Source organism: Patella vulgata, chromosome 1, assembly GCF_932274485.2.
Source record: "Patella vulgata chromosome 1, xgPatVulg1.2, whole genome shotgun sequence".
In the NCBI taxonomy this organism is placed as follows: Eukaryota; Metazoa; Mollusca; class Gastropoda; family Patellidae; genus Patella; species Patella vulgata.
Window position 1 is genome coordinate 32,252,896 of NC_065879.2, and position 27,049 is coordinate 32,279,944.

Sequence of the window (27,049 nt, forward strand, 5' to 3'; positions counted from 1 at the left end):
TGTGCCTTACTTAGTCTAACGATCATTTGGAATAAATCGATGAATGTGAACTTCATTTCATTTTGTCATTTGTTTCTTCGTCAGTTTCATTAGGTGACTTTAATAACACTTAAAAAAATCAAATATCCCCTACTTTTTTTGAATAGTATATTAAATGATATTACATTTCCTTCTTTTGCAACCATTAACTAGTTAGTTAAATTACATTGTCAAATACATGTATTATATTCAAATTAACCATTCAAATTAACCACAAACTCACCAGTACTGGGTTATTATTTTGCAATTAGCATTTGCTGAGATCCTTGAAAATCATTAAAAGATATCAAAGACTTGACATTTGAACCTAAATCATTTCCATTACACAATGAAAGTAGAGACCTCAAAGAATTTAGCTTACAATGCAATTCAAATGTATGTTCGTAAACAATCTAAAGGTAGGAAAGAAATTACCAATTGGTAATAATCTCTTATGTGACAGTTCCACTGTAATTCTTGCTGCCAATATGTCATATTTAATGTTATTGGTTCTTGATAAGAATGACTGAGTACAGAAAGTAATGAATAATGATTTTTTTTATTTAATACTTATGTAGGTAGTATTGACTTTCTAAATTATTTATTCAATGTCTGAATATAAAATATAGATAAAATATAGGTAACAAGAAGACTCTGGTCATCAACATCTCACGCACTTGGGACATATTTAGGACGGTAAATACACATATTAATCAATTGCACATTTATCGTTTTGTAAAGTATCGAGCAATCAAAGTTATTATCTACCGGTACACCTAAGTCTGAGCAGAAAATGCTCATGATTGAATTTAGTCAAGTTTTTATGTTCATAGTTGAACTATACACAAAGTTTCATAACTCTTTCCATTAGAATACCAGTTCATGTTCCAAAATGGCCATAATTGTTAATCTTTGATTTTGAATAAATTTAGTTTAGGAGAAAAATGTGCAAAAATGTCTGAATTTGACCTTTTAAGGTGCCAATGCCAACTTCCATTGAACATATCACCATCAAAACAACATACCTACCATGCGGTTGATAAAAGGCGACGATGATATACGCCCACATGAAAATGTGAATTGTGTTAGGGTCAAAAACCACTGGTTCTCGCCTGTTGTATAAATTTCTTGTAGCAAGAACAAAACTCATAAATAACATAATCATCACAGAAAAACATAATATAATCAATGCATATATGATGTGACAAAAAATCTCGTCTTCGCAAGTATTGAATATTTAACAGGATATATATATATATATATATATATTATATATGTAATAATCCCAATACATCCTTGCAAACACAGGGTACAATTTTATGGATACACAATTACCGAGTTTGATACTAAGCAACATTTCGACGAGGATACTCTCGTCTTTATCAAGCAAATGATACAGGTATGTGAATAGTAGGCAAATATATACAGTAATTGTGTATCTAACTGTGTTAATATCTTCAATTACTAAATGCCAAACAAAGAAAACATCCTTGCAAGTTGTCAAATATGAATGAAAGATCTAATAATTAGTCTGGCCATCAAAAAACAAATCTGAAGTGAGGTGTCAATGAATGGATGGATTAAGGACAATAGGTGACTTTTTACTGAACTGGAAAATTTTATTGTAACATTAAATTGTACATGATCCAATTACTAAAGAGTTCAACCATTTTTTCTTCAAATAAACAAAAACAGCAATATTTAAGGTTTTCTAACACTAATCATTAATAAATGGATACACAACAAAAAAAACCTAGAAATTATAACCAATTAGTTTAATTAAATGTTTTTCTTCAAGGTTAAAACAGAAATTATTGTCACTTTTGCAAAACACAAATCCTTTTAAAAGATCAATGGGATATAAATGCAGAATATCAAAACATTCTATACATTTCAATCAAAATACAATAATCATATTGACAAACATGTTCTTTAAATCAAATACCACAAGAAAATATTAAAATTTGCCCTGGGTTGGTTTTTGTGGAAAATGAAATATAAATTTTAACGACATGAATCAATTTAGAGACAAATCAATATCTCTAATAAAACTCAAATAATTTGTGTATTTCAGTTTATCTACCCCATGCCTTATTCATGAATTTTAATTAATGTAGTGATTGATTTACAATACGATTGATCCCTTCAAATGAGATGTAATGCCATGAAGTTCATCTTGCTATATTTAGATGAGAATTTTTACTATTTTCAGATAAAAAACTAAAAATGAGCCATTTCATTTTAAAATTTTTACCATCAAAATGTTAGACCCCCCCCCCCACATCACATGATTTTAAAACAATTCCAATCTGATTTATTTACTGTTTAATGGAAATTCACACCCTGGAACTACAAAGTTATATGTACGAAAAATGCATCAAAAGTATTCGAAGGACAACATATCTGATAACCTTTTGAATAGATAGTTTTCTGTTTAAAGCAAAGGCAAGAACACTCTGTCATCAACATCTTGCGTCATTTAACATGTTTTGGATGGTACCGAACAGGGAAAGACAATCTCGATGTTAAATTGGTTATCAACAACCAAATACTGGATGTGTACATGTACGAAAGATGTATAACAAATAGTATCAGGCATTCCTATTCCGCCATTTGGTTTATATTGTGGACATAAAATGAGTTCAATTACAAACTACCACCACTATTAGAATTACAGTATCAAAGTATCAAAAGACTGAAAAGTTATATGCTCTGTTGTAGATGTATGCAAGTTTGAACCCAAGTTTCACATAGCTTCATAAGCCTAACTTGAATGGAGTTTGAGATATACATTGGACTAAAATGCATAGAATAATAATTGTATATCAAATTATATCAACTCAGAATTATCAAAGGGTACAACATTTATGAACGTTTTCTAAATGATAGCAGGACAATACAGACTGTGTCAATTACAGTATAGAGCATAATTTTTCACTTTAACTTAAGCTGATAAACTTACATAACCTTATTGTAAATTGTCATGGTATATGTAAATGTATAATGTGAAGAAACACGTGTTGTGTAAATGTATTGCAAGATAATAATACAATAGTCTATGTTCGATATATTATGATAAAGTCAATGACCAATGAAATGACTATGAACTCCTATTATCATATCTTCATTTTTATCAAGTCTCTTACTGCTACTTGTTTTGTATGTTGAACGGCTTGTAGAAGCCTGGTGGAACCAATGAGTCTACTAAGTGATAGGAGTGTTTATGGATTGTGTGGGCACCAGTGCTATCTAAACCTAACGATACAAACCTAACACTTCACACTATTGGACCTCTAGTCATTGTGTATAGGTGTACGTTTACATATTCTCACATATTTATCAATGAAGGTAAGTAAAATTAATTTAGTTCTTACATTAATAGCGTGTACAACATGAATGTAAGTTGCACCGAAATATAAAAGTAAACTCAAATTACTTGTAAATTTGGTGTGGTCTTTAAATGCACCTTTTGGTCTAACTTTCATGAAATATTAACTGCTAAATAAAATCTAATTATTATTTGTTTAAGCAAAGTTTTTTAATACTTCATAAAGACAGTGAGAGAATTATAGTTTGGATGAACATTTAAGGAAAATGTTTAAATTCAATAGCAATTAATTACTTTCTTCTATTGATCAGTTAGGTGTTAGATTTGGATTCTTTAAAGCATTTCTTAAGGTACTTGAAAGTCTTCTTTTTTTATTTCAGTAGAAGAAAATACCAAGTTTGTGAAACGTGTTAATGGTAAGCTTGTCTTTTATTTCATTTCTCTATATTAGTTTAAACTGATAAAGATCTAATGTGTGTGGAATCATAAATACCTAGAACCATGAGATTTGCCTATTGATTGCCACCAAAGACATCAGATCTTAGATTTCTTTGAGAATTATCAGAGAATGAATGTAAATGAGAAAATGGATTTGCACAGTTCTTTGGCCTTTTCTTGCTGTAACAGATTTACTACAACAAATATGAATTCCAGCACGCAATTATTTAAACTATTTGATTTTTTATTATCGCAACTAGAACAAATAAAAAGATGCCATTATTGAGTTGCCAATATTTTAGGCTGAGCATATATTCTTCAACAATTTTGTAATAAGAATTTTTCAACTTTGTTGCTTACCACATTGTGTCTTCATTCTTATCTCTGGATTTAATATGTACTACAGATTTCAATTTACCACACTGGCATAAACAGGTTAATTCTCAATAACCAATTTTTTACCCATTAATGAGCAGAAACTCTTCATTAATTACTTAAATATTTTTCCATTATCACCCACATCAAATGGACGGAGTTAAATCTCTTCTTTCTCATACCTCTTCATCAGGAAAATAACTTTTAATTAGGTGACAGTGGGTTGTACTAAAGTCTTCTATGTGTAAAATAGACCTCAGCAGGTTGATTGGGTAGATTTTACAGAAACCTGGTGTAAAAAGGATGGGCATTATAAGAATCAAACAGATATGTCTTTTCTAGTATTTGGAGATATTGGAATATTACTACAATATCATAACTCATAACAGCATGTTTTCAGGGTTTAGTCATGATTTTTTGATACAAATCAGTAAAGTAATGGCATATCTGAAGATAAGAGGTTTAGTAATGAAGCTTTTTCAAGGAGTTCCTTTTGTACTTGGTCAAAGAGTTCACAGCATAAATTATGAATTATATTAAAGATATTGTAGATATAATTTCAAGGAATTATGTAGAATTCTTATGGTACAATATTATATGTTTTTCAACAGAAGTAATACTAATACACCTATTCCATGAAGCAGAATTAACATTATAAACTTGGAAGTTAATGTTATTTGTTTACATTGAAGATATTTATTTTTCAGATAATTGCTGTTTTTTTAATGTTGATGGCCCAAAGGTTGACATTTTTCCAGATAATAACATCGGATGTAATAATGAGTTACCATTGTCGATCTAGATGAAAATAATACTGGGAGTATGAATCAAAGTTGGCGATACACCATGATGGTCGCTGCTAACTACACAATTGGTTGGGAACATAGCAATGATCACACACTCAGTTACAGGTCTCTGAATCTTAGCAAAGAAAACTTGACCATGGAACCTGCAGACACCTCAGATGTGAAATGGAGTTTAATTTCTTTAATAGGATTAATATTAATGACAGCAGTTGGAAACTTATTAGTTTGTTTAGCAGTGTGTTGGGAACGACGTCTTCAAAATATGACAAATTATTTTCTTATGTCTCTTGCTATTGCTGACTTTTTGGTGGCTATACTGGTTATGCCACTTGGAATGATTGTGGAAATATATGGTAAGTCATAAAACATGTAAATTGGCAAAAACAAAAATCAAATATAAAATTAGCTAAGTTCAGAAGTGAAAGAAAATTAGTATATTGACATCTTTGAATAAATATAAGATGTTATAGTAAAATTCATTATGAAACTTACATCTGTGAAGCAGAAAATGACTTCCTTCATGCTATCGAAGCCCAGTAAGAAATATTAAATTGTGTGATAAGTTTATGTTCCTTAAAATATTCATTATATTCTCCCTTTTGAAACTGGTGAGCAATACATTAATCCATGTTCACACTTACAGTTAAAAGGTTAAAAAAAGTTTAGTTTGCAAGCCCTTCAACAAAAACCACCTTGTTTTTTAAAGTTAAAAAGGTACCTCAAGGTTAATGCGATATCACCTCGGTGGAAGCGGACGTTAAATAAAACTAACTCACACACATTAATGGTACGTGCTTCAATCATTAAAGATCTTCAGAAAAAGACTCTACAAGAGCTTTGTTTTGCATGCTCTTTACATTTTTTTTTAACTTAAACGAACTTCAAGAAAAGGTGTGTCAATAATTTCAGATCTTCCAAAAATGACAATATAATAGCTTGTGAAAAGTAACACTCTATAACAAACAATAGTTCATACATTTCTAAAAAAACCCCCAAAAAACTCAGTAATTATTTATAAATGTGTCATTTTTATACTGGAACATTTTGAATTGATCACATAAATTATTACCAAGTTTAAATTGGATTAATTTTAAAAAATGACCACTATTAATTTAATGATTTGACATTTTTCGTAAATTCTGAATTGATATTGTTTATTATAATATTAAGTTTAATGAAGGTTTTTTGGAGCCAGTCATTGTGGTTCTTTATATTACATAATTTCAAAAGATACATAAAAAAAAACCATTTTGTTAAACATTCTGAGAATAATGCTGAATCAATACATGTCCCCAACAGACCCATACAAATTCCAGTGCTAGGGTGCACCATCCTAAAAACATATCTCCAAATATCCCGACAATATATATATAAATGGTCATAGCTAATTATTAAGTACAACATGACCGTATATTTAGTGACTATAAATGTGTGGAACCGATTTAAGGCTTGGTATCTATATAGATAGATAGATATATAGATACCAAGCCTTAAATCAGTTTCGCACATTTATAGTCACTAAATAAATGGTCATGTTGTACTTAATAAGCTATGACCATTTAACCATCAATAAATAATAGACTGAAAAATGGTTACAAGTGTTGACCATAACATCTGGGCACTTTTGAGTAAAAAATAAGTTAAATGCCCTTGTTTTGAAATTAGTCTCGCTTAACCAGTCTACCGGCCATTCTCTGTCTGAGTGACAGGCCGGGATAATCAAAACTACTTTTTTTCATGAAACCTAACAGAAAGCTGGAACAAGAAACTGAATTTAGAAACACTCACGTTAGGCAACTCAACAATTGTTTTAAGAACCTTGTAAAAGTAAAATGAAACTACTGCTAGTATCAATGCATTATGTTCTTGCTTAATCTGAGTGTTTCAAGGATATTATTTGTACTAAACCAACGGTATAGTTAATAATAAAGCAATTTAAAAATTAAGACAAACGTAATTTCTAAAGCTGAGATGTAATAACCTAAAAGCTAAATATAACTTCTATTCAGAAGCGTCAACAATGGATTTTTTACGGCTGTAATAGTTGATAGATGTGTAGAGAATTTCACGTACAATGGCTATTTATAGACTCTTGTACTGAGTGTTATCGCACCGCATGACTAGCCAGAAATCACTTCGAGACAAGCCACTGAAGCGTGCACATTCAGTAGGGAAAATTTTGGCGGCATTGGGGCAACCTATCAATGCATGCATCTACAATAGGCATACCGTGAATACATTTCTTTGAATATATAAATAATCCACATAGAATAAATTCTGTAAAATTGAACTTTTAGTGAATTGGTGTGTAAAACATTTTAATCAAATTTCTCAAAGTTTAACCTGGATCTGTAACTTCATCAAATACCTCAATGTTAAGACTAAAAAAATTCCTCTAAACAGAATTTTCACTGTTTTTTTTAATGAACAAAGGGCCAGGATGTGAATACTTGATCTGTTACTCTGCTATATACAGCAGAATGTCAACCTTAAATCAAATACCTTCAAGTTTTAACTGGAATTCCACGAAATATGAACTTTGATCTGCTATTCCACACCACATAGAACATTGGTGGTAGCTAATGGATTCTTTTTGGCATTTGGATTATAAATTGAATTGGCACTTTGTGTATTTGTTTTTTTTATCTGCTTTGTGTGTGTTGTTTTTTTTTCTTCCTGTATTGTTAAAGGCCTTAAGATTTACATTTGAATTTAAGTCACAGTTATTAAAGATACATTATGTAAAATTTAGATAAAGAGCTGGCTGTTCTTGCTATAATAGTTGAAAAATAGATAATACAGAATACATTGAAATTTCATTCAAATTACTTTATTCTGAGCAAAGATGTTAGCCTTTGAAGGTTTGGCAAGATGTGTGTACTGATTCAGTGATTGTAACCACCGTAATGACTTAGCCTCACTTCACCATTTTTAATTGATTAATGGCCAAATTGTTCTAAACTACTTAAAATCGGACATATCTGACGGCATCGAGTTGATTATGGTCTTGTAATGTTAATAAATGTCTAATTGATAGTTTATATAACATTTAAGGCCCAAAGAAAGACCCGCAATAGACAGATTTAGCTCTTGCATAATGTCTGTTGTTTAAAGTAAGCTGGATGTCACGGCATATCAAATTACATATCTATATGAAGGGAAACAAGTATTGCTGGGATATGTCCATGATTTGTCTTTAAGATGTAATTGGGATCTGGTTTACTTTCAAAAGCCTATCTATCATAAGTAATCTTATAGTGATGTCTCTTTAAAAACTTCTACAGAATCAATTTATAGTTCAACTAATCTCAAGTCTAGACATGTAATGGATAATAGTTAAGACAATAAAAAGATATGTTACCAAATAAGTAAAATGTGTACATAAATAAACAGACAGTATAGTAATGGGATCTCTAAAATCTCAGGCAATACCTTCACATAGAATGATGCACATTTGGAAAAGTAAACATGTAAAATTCAATGCATCAATTAATATAAATAGAAATTAGAATAAATAATTAGGCGCCATTCATTTATGGGTATCAAAAGATGTTTTTTATGGTGCAACAGGCAGAATGTGCAATTTGGTTTAAAGAAACATCTAATAAATGTTCAGATGGTGTTTTTTTTTTTCTTTTGATTTTATGCAATTGGATTTAGTTTCTTGAAAGAGAGTAGTCAAAGTACCAGCACTTATATGCTTATGGTAAATCAAAAAAATAAAAAATATGTTCATTTATTTAAGAAAATCAACCACTTTCACTTTTTCGTTCTGTTAGACATTAAATCATAAGCAAGCAAAATATATAAAAATTTGATATTTTTACAATAATGTTGACATTATAGGGGATAATATTTCACAATACATGCAAATTTGGTGTTTCTCTTTGAAACCTCAAGAAATTTTTGATAATTTTGTGCAGTGCCAATAGAATCTATACAATAATGAGTTAGATAATTAAATTAAAAATCAATTACAGTTTTGTTCTTACAGTCTAATGAGAATTAAAATAGATGCTCAATAATCAGCCTAATGTATTTACGTATTTAAAGTGTAATTGACTGATGTTCAAAAATAACATCATCACTGTAGTAATCTGAAGTTCTATACTTTATTAGTTCTAGGCTCTGGCTGTCAGTATTGACAAAATATAATTAAGTCAAATTCAAGACCTGGAGTAATTCATCTTGGATATATGTCTGACTTTCAAACTATGAAATTAAATTAATAATAGATACAAAATTCAAATAAGGTTATGTTACAGTTAAACTTGTTCAGGACTGTTGTTCTTAGGAAATAAATATATCAAGGATATTTGGCAAGATCTAAACCTTTCACCATAGCTAAGACGTTTGATTCTGCACACATGTTTTTGGGGCAGCAGAACCATGACAGGACTCAATTCTGTTTCCCTCCATTGCAATTCTGTTAATTCAAGCACTTATGTAGTATTAGTAGTACAATTTACCAATTCTTGTTGGGGTTTCTGTTGATCAATAAATCATAATGTAGTCAGTCCCCCATTAGTATTTTAATGAAAAGTATTTGTGTCTGTCTTACACTTTTTCTGTAAAAACTGTCCCAATATTTAAGCTTACAGATAAGAACGGGTTCTGGAGTAGACTATATATGGAGAATAATTTTGTTTCCCGGGTGATGGGTAAAGAAGTGATATCAAACATACTTGAATAAGAACAATTTTTGTGGAACTTAGTGACTGAATGAAACCAAAATGATTTATGAACAAATCATGTTTGGTTCATAAGCAATATAATTAATTATTACAGATGGTATAATGAAAACAAAGCTAAATGAAGAAATTGAAGAATGCCTTAACATGGAGAGATGTTAAAGGTGCATTATGAAAGATTCAGATAAAGACCTCTCAGTTTTTGCAATAATAGTTTTAATAAATTGAATATATTGATAATTTCATTCAAGTTACTTTATCATGAGCAGTTGTCATTGTTTGAAGCATTGTTTGTTTATTATCATACTAACGGTACTTGACAAATCAAGACTAAGTTTTTTTATTCATTTTCAAATCAAATTATTTAATGGCGATCTTGTTTCAATCCATTTAAATATCATCCATCAAATAGTTTAGAGAGTTGAATATAGGCTTGTCATATGAATAAATCTCTAAATAATAGTTTATATAACATTTAAACCAAGAATGTTGAAACTTCATTATTGAAATCTTTATGAATGAAAACTTACTCTAGTACTGGCCTGGATCATGACTTTTGTATAATTCTAGTTGATTGTGTTATGATTATACGTGTTAATACAGATTGATTGTAGACAATAAATATAGCAATTATTAATAGAATAAGATCACAACACCTGTGGTTCGTATATTTAATATTTATTACATTATGGCTAATAATAATCTCATCAAATTAACCATCATTAGTTTGGCATTATAGCACCAGTAGTGCCCCAACCTTTTTCTTTTCAATTTTCACAAAAGTCCACCAACAAAGTTGACTTTAGGTTAAATCAGAGGGTAATAATAGTAATAAGCTTTCATCAAGTTTTTTAAAGCAGGTTTTTAGCAATACTCAATAATTTTAGGAACAAATCAATAAGGATCAGGGAACAATGCAAATGAGTCAATTTTGATATTGATAAAATCTTGTCTGTAATTCTAGAGTGTACACAAGATTTCAGGGGCAGGGGCAATAGCTATGGGGATGCATTTCAATCCCAGAAAGTTAGTTAATACAATAAATACTAAACACTTTCGCGCATAAAATAAAGTTCTGGGCTAGGGGCTATAACTAATTCCAAAAAGTATATTATCCACACACACAAAACCTCCCAAACTTGAACAGGTTTGAATTACCAAACTACACTGGTTTCCTCTCCACTGGGAAACTTTTGCAAAAAGCAAAAGAAAAGGGCTATAAAACTGAAGAGATTATTGATTAAGTAATAAATAGGGTTAATTGCACTTGATTTTTTTGATTAAGTCTTTTCAGAGTTTGTAATAAAATACTTGAAACATTTGTGTTACTAAGAATAAGATTAAGAAAGTGTATTGAATGTACTTTTTTCTTTAGTGATACTGATACTTATGGAGTCTCCTATATAAGGAAAGAAGGCATTTTTATGAATGAGTTGGAAATAACAATATCAGTCAATCTTAAGTCCATATATTATAATAACATACCAGAACAACTTTTTTCCCTAACTTAACTGTTTTATAAATATTTTTATGGTGGAAAATTCTTGAACAGGGTTGTTGTTTTTTATTATATGGAGCAACAATTTTAAGAAAAAAAACAAAGCGGACAATGTACCTATAACAAACAAAAAAAGTAGTATACATGTACCAGATGTGGTAGAAAAAAATTCATTTAGACTGTCAAACTAAACTTACTCAAATTTAAAGGACTATGGTAAATTTTATTTTTAATCAAATTAAGTCCCAAAATTGTGTGACATATATAATTCTCCATTCTGAAGCACAGCAAAACAAAACAGAGAAACAGACAATTATTATTAATGAAATTTTAAATAATATAACATTATTGAGGAACCAATTTACACAAAACTATAACTGCAAAAATAACTGTATGAACAGAATATTGTGGAAGATAAAGTTATTTGAAAGTTATTTTTCACAAAAAATAAAACAATTGCCATAGACCTATAATGTAAGAACAGTTCAAATTTAGTAAAAAAATTAGTCACATGTCCTTTAAATAACATGTAGTTAACTGAGAACAGATGGCACTACACTGTTACTAGTACATACAAAAGTACTGAAAGTAAAACCCTCCTGTAAGAAATTAAATAAGAAGTAACATTTCATAATAAAAATCGGGAGTAATGCAGATATTATAAAAAAAAAAGTAAGTTCTGCATATTTAATTCATGTTTCCAATTCTATTCTGGTTAATTAATGTCTTGTCTGCATGCCAAATATATTGTACAAGGTTATATTTATAACCAACATTAAGGTTCTAATTTAGTTTTAAACACAATGTAATATTAATAGCCTAATGTATTTTAGTATAAGCTAGTATTTCCATCCCTCTATCCATATTGTAATGTTTGAAACTTGTCTCAGTAGGCATTACTGGCACAAGAAGGTTATCATTACAATAGGTTAACCATGAATATATTTAACCAGAATTAAAAGAAAGGACAAAGTTTTAACAAAAATATCTTATAATGATATGAATATCAACAGTATAAATTACATATTAATTAATTAACCAAAAGAGAAAAGTGGACAATCTTATTCTTTAAATGTACCAGTATGCAATAGTTGAATAGCCAAAATCATACTTTTGTATGTTTTTTTGGAGGGAACATTGGGGGTTTAAAAAACAAGTTAGTAATAATATGAATTATCACCCAAAAAGTGTATTTACATTACCAGGGGGTAATTTAAGGATATGAATAAAAATAGGATATTCTGCAAGATTATCACTAATTCCTTCCTGTTAAATATATAATTCAATCAAACTTATCATTACATTATCAGTTTAAAGTAATTCTACTAGCAGTATAGAGTCAGAGACTAAGCAATAGAGCGGAAATATTAATCAAACGCAGCTATTTCATTGGCTCCTTCTGATTTTTTTTCTAGGGCAACAAGGTGGATGTAACAGGTTTTTCTCCTCCAAAGGATATCGGTAAATTCCAGAATAGATCTAATTATCTCATGCTTAAAATGATGTTAAATAGTGTTAACCAGTATAATTTATCATCATTATTTACTTCCCATTTCCATTCCTCTTGAGTAAACTGCTATTACGATGCAATTTGGATAGTGAAACATTTACATCAACTATTGATACATTCAGGCCAATAAATTTCTAGATCATATGACAACACTCTCTAAACTGTGGACATCACTTAGTAGAACTGTTTCAGTTTAAAAATATCACACCATCTGAATCATCACAATGGAACCTAAGCATTTATTAATATCAGGAAGAAATATGTATTAAAACCATATTTACAGTTGTCTTATATAACAGCAACTACAACAGTTATAGAAAAATAATCAGACATAGGACATTCACCAAACCAGACTGGCAAAAAAACAAGTATTATTCTAGATGGTCAGAATTCTGAATCACAGAATCTTAGCATGACAAGGTAACTTTAAATTAATACAATATATATAACAGTGAAATTGCTAAAAGATTAATCAAACTGTAGGCTGTAAGACCAAGAAACTTAATATCAGATTATACATATAAATATAATATTATTCTTATTATGTATTAATGCTGTCTGGACAACTAATTACTTGCAATGATAACACTTCTTCACAACACTGATTTTCTCATAATTTATTCACTAAATCACTTTGTCATCATTTTTCTTTATCTATCAAATTGCTTACTTGAATGATATCATCTCTTTAGAGTCTATTTAAGAAAATTTCAACCATGTATGTACATTTATTGGCTGAAAATTGCTATTAATGGAATTAACATTATATTCAAATGCATCATAAAAGACATGCATGTGGGTCTTTTCATTCACATAAATAATATTTCAAGCCATATCAGAGAAAGTGACAAACAAAATTGTTTTGCGTTTTGGATAAAAGGAGAAGCTTGTTTATCTATGATAAGATATCTAGAAGAAAAGTTCTTTTAGTTGATACTATACTGTCTTGAAGTCTTTAGAGTCTTAAAATAGCTCAAAAGCTATCCAGTGCTAAATCTCATGAGATATCCTTCCTAAATCTGTCAAGAGACACCTACAATATCTAATCCTAAAATGTTTTCTTTCAATTTTAAGTTGATTTAAAATCTGAGATAAAAAAAATAAAAGTTGATCAATTCTCCTCCTACTCCTTGATAAATTTATCCTTTGAAAAACTAATTTGCTAAAGATTGATAGGAATTCTATTTACCATTCAATTTTACTCTTGTAATTGTATCTGGTTTGTGTATAGGTAGGTGGATGACTGTATAAGTAAATTCCCAATTGATTCATAGGATTGCTGGACAGTAATGATAATAATGGCAGATGTGAAACTTTATGTAAGCAAACAATAAATTGAATTTAGAAATATGATAGGATTAACATAATAAAGTTTATTTCAAAAAAGAGATTCCCTTGTCATGTTTACAGTTTCAAATGTCAACTTTAATAACTATATAACATGATTAACATCACCTGCAAAAGTTCAATGGCAGGTTTGCCTACACATTTAAGAATTATTTATATTTGCTGAGAGTATTGTAATTTGTTTTTTACATTTTTAAACTGGATCAAAAAACAGACAATTGTTACTTAACCTCTTGAAGCAAACATTTGTTAGACAAAAATTAACCAGAAAATTGGCAAAGGAATAGTCTATTTTTGAGTTCAATGACCTAAAGTGTATGTAGACTGATTGTAACTGATCATGAAGTGGGAAATGATAAACAATTACTATTGTAATTCTTAATTAATGTACTCTTACCAATCTTTCTGGAGGTCAACAATTGACCCAATTATTATTACAGATTTTATATCTACAGTCACAATTATTCTATTGTCATTCCATTTTGTTCTGGGTTTCAAGGGGTAGTTTATGTTGGTCAGGTCAAGGTGAAATAACCGGTCTTTAAATCGTGGTCAGGTGTATTTAATGTCAATAGATTTAATCAGTGATCGATGAAATGAATATTAGTTATACATTGGAAATCTATCTGATATCAATAGTCTCTCATACGGTTAATAACTTTTTTTTTTACATATCTGTAAACCATGTCATTGAAGATAATACAACCACACAAATGCACTAGTAGGTTTGGTTTATTTCATTAGAATTTGAAATGCTTGTTGTTAGTGCTCACGGTAAAATAGGTTAATTAAAAAAGAGCATCAATATTTTTTTATTTATTTATTACATCAACCAAGTCTGTATCACTGTAGGTAAGGGAGAATGTAGTCCAAAGGAAGCTTACAACTTGTCCATGTTTCCACTTGACGTGATAGTATCCAAAAGGTTTGATCAGAGTGTCAAAAAAGAGAAAATGGATACTCTGACAACTCAATTGATGGAGAAGAAAAAGCTTACACAAAGATATTGTTTGCGATATCACCCCAGATGGAAGCAGGCTATTCTCACACACTAGTGCAGTTCTTCTGCACTTAATACTATTACGGTTCAACTGCTTATAGATTGTGTCCTTAAGCTCAGTATATTTTTATTTGTTAACTGCAACTTAGTGTAATGTAAAAGCAGAAATAACGATCTTTTATACAATAATGTGGTCAAAGTTTTGTATTCAAAATTGTGTTGAAAAATCGTTTACAGCAAATATTGAAATGTGGGTAACTTTCCAACAATTAGAACAGTGCACTATCAAAGATTGTTGAGAATCTGATCAGTGCTCCAATTTCAAAGGAATGGTATCAACCCAGAAGTCTTATATAATACTGAATTAGAGAGTTTATTGACCAATCTCAGATATGGAAACGATAATGGAATGCCAACCACATTTCCTGCTTAACCATCTCATAAACTACCAAGGAAACAAACTTTCTTCTGGGAATGAAAAACATCCTCGAATATTCTATTACAAGCAATTATCACGCATGGAAGATTTACAGGCATTTTGGTGTATTCTGTTTATTATGACAAGACACAAACCAGACCAGGACTGTCAAAACTTCACACCTAAGAATAAGTCATCACAATACTATAGGGTCAACAACTTTCTCAAACCCAAGATAAATTGCTCTGCCTGTTGTCTGAACTTCCAGTTGGACAAAAGTAGATCTTTACATGTCTACAAAAGGCCAAAGGTTCAACAGTTTCTGTAAAATCACAAGATAAATGGGTTTGTCCATTTACCATATTGAGAGTTAATATCCTGCAATGAACGTGTGCAAATACTGAGCTATTTAAACAAGTGTTGATTGATTTGCATTCATTAACTATTGCTGTAGAAATGGGTAAGAGTCTGTTATTATAACTGTCTGCCTACCATCTTCCCATGTAATTGCCACCGATAACCATTCCATAGTTTAATAGTAATTTAGCGAAAGGAATCACTTCAGCGTGTGAAGTTTAAAGCCTTAAATTGATAGATAACTTCTTTATTCATGCAATTATCACTGCCTTTGTAGACTTGTATTCCATTTGATGCGTAAATGGTAGTTGAATGTAAATGGCAAAATGGGAAGTTCGATCATTTACTTTTAGTGGAAATTTGGAATGCACATGAGAATAAACTGGCAGGATTTCTGTTTTTTGGGGTTTGTTTTTTTTATAATTCCAGTGTATTTTAGATCTGTCAATAACAATAATTATAAATTTTGTAAATCATAAGATTCCATACAAATTACTTAGCATCAACAGAATTTTGTAAAATTAATGGCTATAATATGAGACTTAAGAAATGTTTATAAGGTGAAAAATTTAGTAACAATTTGTGGCTGCATAGGCTTGCTATCTGCTTTACCATTTAGTGTTTCTAGTGTTAGTTTAGTGATTCTATAGGTCATTCAGACAAATGCATGGCACTCCAGATTCTGTGCAACCAATGATTATAATTTCTTTCTTAAAACTAAATATTGATTTTCATTAAGGCGGGATATATATAGAAAACATCTTTATGCAAATTACTGCTTCTAGTATACAACTGTCTACATAATCTGGCTGTCCAGTACTTCAATGATTTACCTAACCGAACCCAACCCTAACCAATATTTGACACAATTTGATTGGTTGAGGATTTGGAACAGAATAACTTTGATTCTAATTGAGTGAGAGTTATGATGATAATTTTCTGCTTTGACTGAATAGTTTCAAATGATTTGATTAGCAAGTGTTCTGAACACAATCACTGCTTTCAACTGGTATAGAATGCTCACACTTGAACATTTGTTAAATATGCAATTAATTAGTATGTTGCATCTATGAGCTAATGAATGGCAATTTCGTGTGAATCTACTGCACTATGAAAGTTTACATCAGCAACATTCGGTTAGTTGATTTTTATGCGATGGATAGATATTTTGGGGTGAATAATTAATATTTGAATGCTTATAATTACACTCCCAATTTTGAAATAAGGAGCGTAAACACAATCACGCTCCTTTGAAATCAATCCCAGATGAGTGTTACATTAAATCTCTAATACAGTTACAAAATTACTAGCAGAATAGAAACTTAATCATATTGTAATTATAAAAAATATTAACAGAGCTATCCTTGAAAAAATACAGATTATTACAATGTGAGTTGTCTAATTTAAACATTAGTCTTATTTTTAGGATTTAAATATGCTCAATATTGAATTATATTTCCTGAACAACAATATAAATCAATTTAAATTTCTTTGGTAAATTGCAAGGTGCCATATATATGCATTTTAAAATATCTCCATGAATCAAATCAAGATATTTCTGTTAGACTCAAAGCTTTATCACAAATAATTATTTATATTACCAGGGTTAATCATTTTAACGGTTGAGAAACTACGTTGCCAAAATAGTCCTAAAAAATATTTGGCAATATTTTTCCATTAAACTGCTTCCAGTTCTCAACTGTTATCTTCATCAAACCACAAAACATATGACCATGTTCTTCAATAGTTTTATACTAATTATTTTTACCCAAATGTTATTATCTAGAGATATGTTACAAGACAACAAAACTTTTTCCCAGAACAGCCAAGTTGTCATAGCAGCCCAAAATTTCTAAATTTCACATCTGCACAAGATAACAATAATTTCAGCCACAAAAGAATGACCACACGGAATTTAAAAGTCAACAAGAGCAATAACTCTGCAAGTAATCATCAGCAATCATTGAAATAAATATGGTGAACACTACGGATGCAATTTCTCCTGTATATGCCGGACATGTCCTATGCTATTTTCCTAACGTCCAACCGGGAATATGGTGAATAATATTCAAAATTCCAAACTTAATTGATTGCACAGGGTGTATAACTCCTATTCATCCTGATTATCGTTAATAATAGGATGGATTGATTAGGTAATTAAGTGATCAACGTATTTATCGTGTTATACCGTCTGTACACCTACCTTGATTAACTACTTTATCTGGCTTGATTGGCTGGCTTAATCCTTTGTTGGACAATTCATCAATCCAATACTGAACATAAGTCATTGCTTCTCCTTTGTGAAGCAATCTGACTGAAATTTTCAGTATATTCTGTTTTCATTATCAATTTTTTTACTATTATAGCCAGAACGTTTTTTTTTTATTATTTCTTTTATTTTAAAAAACAAGAGCATTTACAAAATATTAATTTCATTGGAAAAAGACACTTGATATTTCAATGATTGGCATAAATACCATGTAATTTATTTCTCTTCTACAATGTTTTCCCATGTTATTTGTACGTTATACTCCCTTGAGATAAAATACCATTTTATACATCAGATTGCCGTCACCCCCGTCCATCCGTCATTCACAATTTCTTGTGAACGCTCATGTTCCTGAAGCAACGACTGCGAGCTTCACAACATCTGGCCGTTGCTATGTTATCTACAGACACGGGAGCAGTAGCGTCCAATCAGAGGTTGTGACATCAGGACCTCCACGGAAACCTTGACATTGAATGAACCTTGAACTTTGCAACTTGATTATCATAGGTAGACATTTTAGCCTGAGAACGCTAGACTTGGTATTCGCGACGATTGAAGAATCTGATAGGCTCACAAGTTGGGCTTGTGCCCAATCGAAATTAGTGCCGCAATATGCAGGGTATTACGGAAGGCCTTGATAAGATGTACGTAGTTAAAGCGATAGATCAAGCCTTCTATTGAAGATGGTGAACGCTGTAACTCAAAAAGTTATTATCCGATTGTTTTAAAATTGATATACGTGGTTTACATTAGTGAGATGAAGAAGCCTATTTAATTTCAATAATTTCTGTTCATTACAACTAGAGTTATTGAACCTTGTGAACGCTCTAACGCCAAAAGTTATCACCTGATCTTTGTGACATTTATATGCATGATTTAAATTAGTGAAACGAAGAAGCCTATTACATTTCAACAATTTCCATCAATTACTTCTAGAGTTATGACCCTTGTTTCACTTTGTTGCACCTTGGGAAGGCTTTGACATCAAAAGTTATCTGCCGAACTGTATGAAATTTACATGCGTCATTTAAATTAGTAAAGAGAAGAATCCTATTGAATTTCAGCAATTTCAGTTTATTAATTCTAGAGTTATGGCCCTTGTTTAACTTTGTTGCACTTTGTGAACACTCTAACCTCTAAAGTTATCGGCCGATCTGTATGAAATTTATATGTGCCATTTAAGTTAGTAAAAAGAACAATCCTATTGAATTTCAGCAATTTCCGTTTATTACGTCTAGAATTATGGCTCGTTTCACTTTATTGAACCCCTTGTGAACGGCAAAAGTTTATATGTACCATTTAAGTTAGTAAAAAGAACAATCCGTTTATTACGTCTAGAATTATGGCTCGTTTCACTTTATTGAACCTTGTGAACGCAAAAAGTTATCATCCGATCTTTGTGAAATCTATATGCATTATTTAAATTTCTGTAGACTACTTCCAGAGTTGAGGCCCTTGTTTCAGTTTGTAGAACCCTGTGAATCCTCAAACGACAAAAATTATATTCTGATCTGTACGGAACTGTCTTGTAAAATCCCCCAATTACCTACTAAGGAATAAATATGCAACAACTCTTGTCGACCGCTTTAGCTGCTGTGGGCGTATGTTCCGTTGCCTGGCAACCTATCTTTTCTTTCTGTAAAGAAGATGCCAGTCTTATCAGTACTGCCAAGACACTGACCTTTAAGAGTTTAAGATCTTTCATGCAACAGAAATAAATTGGTTGGGAGCTGCAGTGGCTCAGTGATAAGATGTTGGCCTGCTAACTTGGAGGTCTGGTGTTCGATCCCAGCGAGGGCCAAGGAGTTCATCAAAATTTTCCAGCAGTAATTCGAAATAAGAGTAGACCATAGCAACTCTGAGCGAGCAAAATTTCACTCATAAGAAAAGTAGGCCGCTAAACCCCATTTCATTTTATAACATTGGCAGTAATTTTGTAAGAGTTCCAATGTGGACCACCGAAATGCATATCCATGTTAGAAATTCTAATTTATAACAAACGTATAATTTTCTTTTTATTCAAGCTAAATTTAATATTTGGTTCAGTGATGTGTGGCCGTACTATCGGTTAATAAAAATTTATTAACAATAAAAATACCGTCTATTTTCACAGACTGATACAGTGAGCGATTCAATGTGGAGTTGAAAACTGACCTTGAGTGATTCTTGAAATAGAGGACAGACATTTTATTCCCAAATGTTATAAATTGTGTAACAATGCAAAGACCATGCGAAATTGTAACATATTTTTCGAAAAACTGACTTAATACCAAGACTGATAATAGAGATAAATGAAGAAGAGACTACATTCATCATTAAACAAGTTCAAAGTAAAAACTTAACAATAATAACATGACATTTGGTCGTAAAAATTGCAGACAAATATCTTGTCTGGTTATAGATGGATTTATTCTATCACACTTATTGTAATTCTAAATCTAATCAAAAACAGCAACCCTTTGTCAGAAAAAGAATGACTTTTGATGTGAGGGGGAATGGGTTAAAAATAACCCCAAAAAAACTCCAATAGTTAGAGGGCACATATCTCTTTGAAGTCAAATAAACCAAACTACTTTGGACTTTTCAGGCATTCAAAAGAAACAATCACCAAAACAAAAACCTAACCATATTACACATAGATAATCAAAAAAGGTCTAAACCATGAGATAATCCATTGATCTGACTTGAACAAATCTAATTAAGGACAACCTTGTACTTTTGAAGAGAAAAATAGAAAAGTGACTCAATTTATACCATAGATTCGACCATGTTGAAATAAACAAACTGTCACAAAAGGGCAAAAATTAAATGTTTAATAACAATGATTACAAAGTTTACCTGTAGGGAGTTATTAAGTGAAAAGAAAATTAATTAATATTGACACAGATGCCTGGAGTCTCAATCTCAAGTGATTGTGTCTTGTCGGAGTGTCAAATAACAAATCATCTGGGAACTTCAACTTTTCCAAAGTCAATCATAATGAGACTGTTATGATGTAAAAATCAACTTTCACTGTATCAAATGAGACAAAGTCCGAAGCCAGGGGGCAGTGATTGAAGAGGTGACATTTACAACTGTATGATTTTATGTCGTCAGTACATCAATATCCATACAAGAAATTACTTCAGTCCTTGGCATTTATTAAATATCATATTGACGTTTACTTATCATCCCACATCATCTTGTCGAAATAAACAATTTTCACATACTTCTTAACGACTTTCTTCCAACAAACCTGTTTATTTTACAAACCTAGCAAATAGCACCAGAAAAACCATTTTAATATTTTTAATGAAATTTTGCTTCCAACAGTATTGGAAGATAAAATAATTGCCATCATCTTTGACTTAATTAGAATTAGGTTTTTTTCCATCTGGAAAAAACGTTTTTAGTTAGTAACATTTACTTTATTAATACCAGACACTATTAAATTACAAGACATTGAATATTTTTCTAATACCATATTCCTTCAAATTTGATAGCCCATTACCCTGAAAATTAACAATATATTTTATAAAAAAAAAATTAACATACTGCATAGGTTGCAAATGATTTTGCTTCATGTTTGTTTGAAACAATAAAAAGTAAAGAAAAAATATGAATCAAAGTTGAAAGCAAACATTGCTAATTTTCGTCAATTTAAGTGCTGTTTTCAATCATAAATTTATCAGTTTTGAATAACATTTACCTATCATGATTAAAAGTAAATGATATTAGATAATCTTTCATACATATGTAGTTTTTATTACTACAATGTACAATTTAGAGTGAGTATATGGCAGTTTCATCCATTTGGAGGATAGTAAATATATGGCCGTTTTATTCATTTGGAGAATAGTAAATGTAAACTTCACAAAACTGTGTCATTTGATTCTGAATAAAACATATTATTACTTATAGATACAGTACACGGCTAGAGTGTGAGACTAGAATTGCCGAAAACGGTGGAAAAGCGTGGAGTTTCGCTGGGTGTCCTTCCCAATCGTGGTGGATCAGAGTTTTGCTGTTGAACATGGTGAATCGCTTGCATGACGACATCGTCATGATTCTAGCATGTTGAAGAAAAATGTCCTTATTTTAAATTGAATACATGTCTTGAGCGAGGAAGTGAGTGTCAAACTAATAGTCTACATGAAAACATGTACATGTATAATGTACAGGCCGGTTTGAATAATAACCCAACGTTCACCGGCAATCTATATCGGTTAAAATTTTGAAGGTATACGTATTATGTTGGGGCTATCCATGTATTCGAATAGTGAACAACTTACAATTTCTTAAAAGTATCATTTGGTCTTTTAAAAAGATTTTGAATGATGAAAAATCTAAAAATAAGTAACTTTTCAATAAAAACAATTAGGGTATTTGCCCTTTTTTCCCCATAATTTTGAACCTTAACCATGACAAACAAAGAAGATTTGTAATCCTTTTAAGTAGAACGCACCAAATTCCACAGAAATTCATTCAAATAAAACAAGAAAAAGACAAAACATCCCCAGCAAATGGCTAAGACCAAGACTCACTAAATGAGTAAATCTTACGCACTTTCATCATTCTAAGTGGGCAGGTCTGAGCTACCAGTATAATACAGCCCACCTATGCTTTTGAAATTATCAACATAAAAGTTCATATATACATCATATTTATATTTCTCTAAGTGCTTACTGCTAAGAATTTGCACTATATATAATAATAGTAAATTACTACTTCCATTTTAATAAATTCAACAGAATCTGGAAAATGTTAATCAACAAGTGATTTTGAGGCATATGGGATCAATAAATCTTCCCCTACACTTACCACTCAATAAGTAATCTAAAAGAATGATGTTAAAAAATCGTGTGTATTTTTGTTTTGATCAAAGAGCAAGGTAGACTATAAAACAGGTGGTATAATAACTGTTTATGTTTTAGAGGAGTCCAAACATTTTTTACATGTCTACACACCCATCCAAAATCTTGTCTAGAACTCTAAATGATTGTTGGCATAAAAAGAATGAAAGGGTGGACTTATTTCTCTATAAACAGTTTTCTTTTCTACGTCTTTGATTACAAGTTGAATTGATAAAGGAGAGTAATGATTTATGATGCGACTGAATTCCACACTTGAGATTTGAGTATTTCCATTCATATCTGTTATTATCAAGCTCTTGTGTTGCTAAGGTACCCATTAATTAAGAAATACCGTAAATAAACTATTACAGGTAGCGTTAAATTAAGGAAAAAATAACAGTGATAAGTTAATATTTCTTTATGTTTGAAATAGAACATGAAATTATCTCTGAAACTCTCTACACTAATGTTTCACCAACAAAACAAAAATATTAGTGTTATACCAAAGTGTTATGTGAGAAAAAAAAAAAAATAGCAACCCCACAACACTTTATTGATAGAAAGGTTAGGAGAGGCAAATAATAACAGTTTATCATATTAAATTTCCCACTTTATCATATTAAATTTCAATAGTGAAAGTTGAACCATAAAACTGATAAAAGTAATCTAAGGATATATGTGATGTGTATCATCAGATCAAGGACTAATGTACTGACTATAGTTTATTCAACTACAACTGTAACAAGGATGTCAATTCCCATCAAAATGTTAATAACATATTTCGAAACCAATGGGAGATTAGATAAAGAGCTGGCAGTTCTCACTGTAATAGTTAACTAGATAATGTGAAGGGAATTTGTTGAAAATATCACTCAAATTGATCCACTCTGAACCAAGAATTTAGCGATTACATTTTAGGCCTAGCCTTGATCATCATTAGTATTCATTACTAAAGTCGGTACAATAAAAAAACATAGTCTTGATTATCCATTTTTTGATTTAATCATCAATGAGCAGCAGGTCGGATTCCAAACCAGTGAATATCACAGCCTAGCGATGACATCGAGAGTTGATTATGGTCTAATTAATTAATGTCTAAATCATAATTTAGGAAAGACCTGCAATTGGCAGATTTAGCTCTTGCATAATGTATGTTTAAGTCACATTTATTTCAAAAACAGACTTTAAATTTCTAATCATATTATTTTCCTCTCCCCTGCCAAGAAATAAAGATGTTGAAATGTAAAAAAAATATATTTATCTGGATAGAAACCTGAAAAAATAAGGTTAAAACATGTTCATAATCATCTATGAAGATTAATTCAGTCCAGGTAATAGTAACTTCAATTACAGATAAAGTACTGTTTATTTTGCTTCTTTTTCTAGGGTAATTCTAGTCATCAGCAGAATTGGGAACATTTGAAGCACTATCTTCTTCTACGCATTAAAAAACTTTATTTAAAAGGTCTTAATCCAGAAACACCAGCAATGTATGTTTGTTGGCTGAATTTCTTACCGGTAAATGGTTAAACCTATCCTTTTTACGAGATAGGCAACATTTACAACAGACACGAAGAAATTTGTATTAACAGACGATTTGGATGTTTGGATAAAAAAGTATTCAAACACAAGGGGATAATTCAAAGAATAAATTTTGATAAAAGGAACGTGTCAAAATTTGAGATAAAAACAAATATTATAGAATCGGTGCCAAATACTCGATAAATGGTTTATATCATTAGTGTAGAATGCACCTGAACCATACCTGCCATCTAGGAATTTGATAAAATCTGACGTAAATAGTTCAAATAGATTAATTGAACAACACTTGGGAGTAATTAAAAATATGTAATGTTCAAAAGATATTTACAAATTAGTACAAATTCACCCTAAAAATCAAAATTAATTTTAACAGAAGTTCATGATTATAGATTGATTTTCTATAAACTTATAGTTAATTTCAATACAAACAATGTAGCAAAAAAAAGAATTTTGGTCATCTAAATCAAAGCCAAATACATTTATATTTACATGAAATTTAATTGCATTAAATTATTTTATTTTTATAATTTCAGGCATTTTTCCTTTGAACCCAAACTTGTGTGTAATGTGGGTAACCAGTGATGTATTAATGTGTACAGCTTCTATTTGGCATATGTGCACAATGTCTATGGATCGCTATTTTACGCTCAAATATCCCATGAGATATGGCCGAAACAAAACCAAGAAAATGGTCTTGTTAAAGATATTTTTTGTGTGGGCTGTTTCAATAGCAGTGAGCAGTCCTGTGTGTATTCACGGATTTATTGATACGTCTATTGTGTATTCGCATGGACAGTGTGTTCCAACGCTCAAGACATTTGTCATTTATGGTTCTGTGTTTGCATTTTATATTCCTCTCATCATAATGATTGTGACTTATGTATTGACGATACAAATTTTATTGAAAAATCAACGAATGATGAAAAGAATAGAACGTTCCGATTTTCGATCCCGCTTTGATCCTATGAAAGCCTTTCCAAATCTCAACATTCCTCAATTACTGACACCTCCTAGTGGCGAGTCATCTGCTGTTAGTTTTAATGAAACCAATAACGACTCTCCACTTCATTTATCATCAGATACAATAGCTAAATCAAGTACCAAGTTATGTGAGACCCCAGAAACAGAGAATGACTCAAATGAAAATCTCAATCAATCTTCCATTAAACTGCTCAAACAAAACTCTTACTCATATAAATCTCTTCAAGTTCGGGAGGATGATGTGTTATACAGACATTCACAGCAATCCCTTTATGATCCACAAAATACTCACATTAATGGATATACCAGCTTGAATCGGGATAACAAAAAACAAAGAAAGCAAAAAAAGCATTTCCTGGAAGTTCCTAATGAATCTTTTTTTCAAAAGAATTATACTTTGTCTTCAGCAAAATCTGACAGCAGTGTGCCTAAGGCCTGTTTCAATGATCATAAGTGTATGAACAAAATGTCATTACATCTAAGCTTTAACCATTTAGATCATGATTCAAAATCTTCAGAGTGGAATCGTAGATTTATTCAAATACAACAGGAAATGGATCAGTGCTTACAAGATTCAGAAAGGGAAAAATTAAATTCAGACAAAAAGCGTAAAACAGAATTAAAGTTAGTGGATGATTTTTTGAAGTACTCTATGCGTCCAATGTGCCACTCAGCACCGAGCTCTCCACTTCGAGGAGGTAGTAGAAGTAATTGTAATATTGACTGTGATGACAAGTCAACGTCATCTAACGAATCAGACCTAATAACCATACGTCTTCACTCTAGGGCAAATAACCCTTGTAGTACTAGTAAGGATAATTGCCTCAGTAATGGAACGGTTAATAATGGTCTTAATGAACATAACAAAGAAGTAGGTAACATTTCTAAATCTACACATCCGCTTTGTACCGATATAGATGAGGAATTGGATGCTTCAGATAACGAAAATGCTAGGTTTAAAAGGAATGGGAGTAAGTTTAAAGCACGCTTTAGAGCTACAATCAAAGCTAGAACACGACCAGTGATACGACATCTTTTGTCAAAGAAAGCTGCCACTAATGAACGTAAAGCCTCAAAAGTTCTGGGTATTATTTTCATAGTTTTTGTGATATTGTGGTCTCCATTTTTCATTGTGAACATACTGTCGGTAACTTGTAGAATGTGCATGTCGGATATAACTGCCAAACTTATGTCTGTGATTCTATGGATGGGTTATGCTGCCTCCTTGGCCAATCCTATCATTTATACTATGTTTAATACCGCTTTTAGACGTACATTTATCAAAATATTGACTTGTAAAATTCAACGCCGTCGATCTAAATATGCCGATACTGCTCTCCATAGCTACACAACAATGATGCAAACAGAGAGACGAAATACAATGACTGTGTTAATTAAAGATGACTCACGATAATTACCTACATGTATATGTTATTGTCATTCAAAAACCCTTTACAGGTCTCTATATAAATCTCATCTCTTCCCGGTTTAATTTATTGATAATTTTATTACAGTACTTGGATAGTGATTAAATGGTTTAAGTCTTTTGCCTATTCTTGGCATGAAATCTGTTGTCCATGTGATATTGATTTATAACTATTATAAGATAATGTTTTCAGTCTTCTGAGTTTTCTGTTGT

The 27,049-nt window shown here is 30.9% G+C and overlaps 2 protein-coding genes across 3 annotated transcripts in view; one reads left to right on the forward strand and one right to left on the reverse strand.

The window, feature by feature from the left end:
* Positions 1-27,049, reverse strand: part of LOC126828354 (26S proteasome non-ATPase regulatory subunit 1) — a 253,794-nt gene that overhangs the window by 160,175 nt on the left and 66,570 nt on the right. The window lies entirely within an intron of this gene.
* LOC126828359 (uncharacterized) lies at positions 3,743-27,031 on the forward strand. The gene is made up of 3 exons (XM_050558109.2): positions 3,743-3,762; positions 4,867-5,318; positions 24,963-27,031. Exons 2-3 carry the CDS (start codon positions 4,982-4,984, stop codon positions 26,822-26,824), a joined length of 2,199 nt encoding a protein of 732 aa, XP_050414066.1. The 5' UTR covers positions 3,743-3,762; positions 4,867-4,981; the 3' UTR covers positions 26,825-27,031.

Coding starts and splice junctions, on each gene's coding strand:
- LOC126828359 (XM_050558109.2), top strand. CDS start 4,982: ATGAATCAAAGTTGGCGATACACCATGATGGTCGCTGCTAACTACACA. Junction 5,319..24,962: donor AATGATTGTGGAAATATATG/GTAAGTCATAAA, acceptor TTATAATTTCAG/GCATTTTTCCTTTGAACCCA.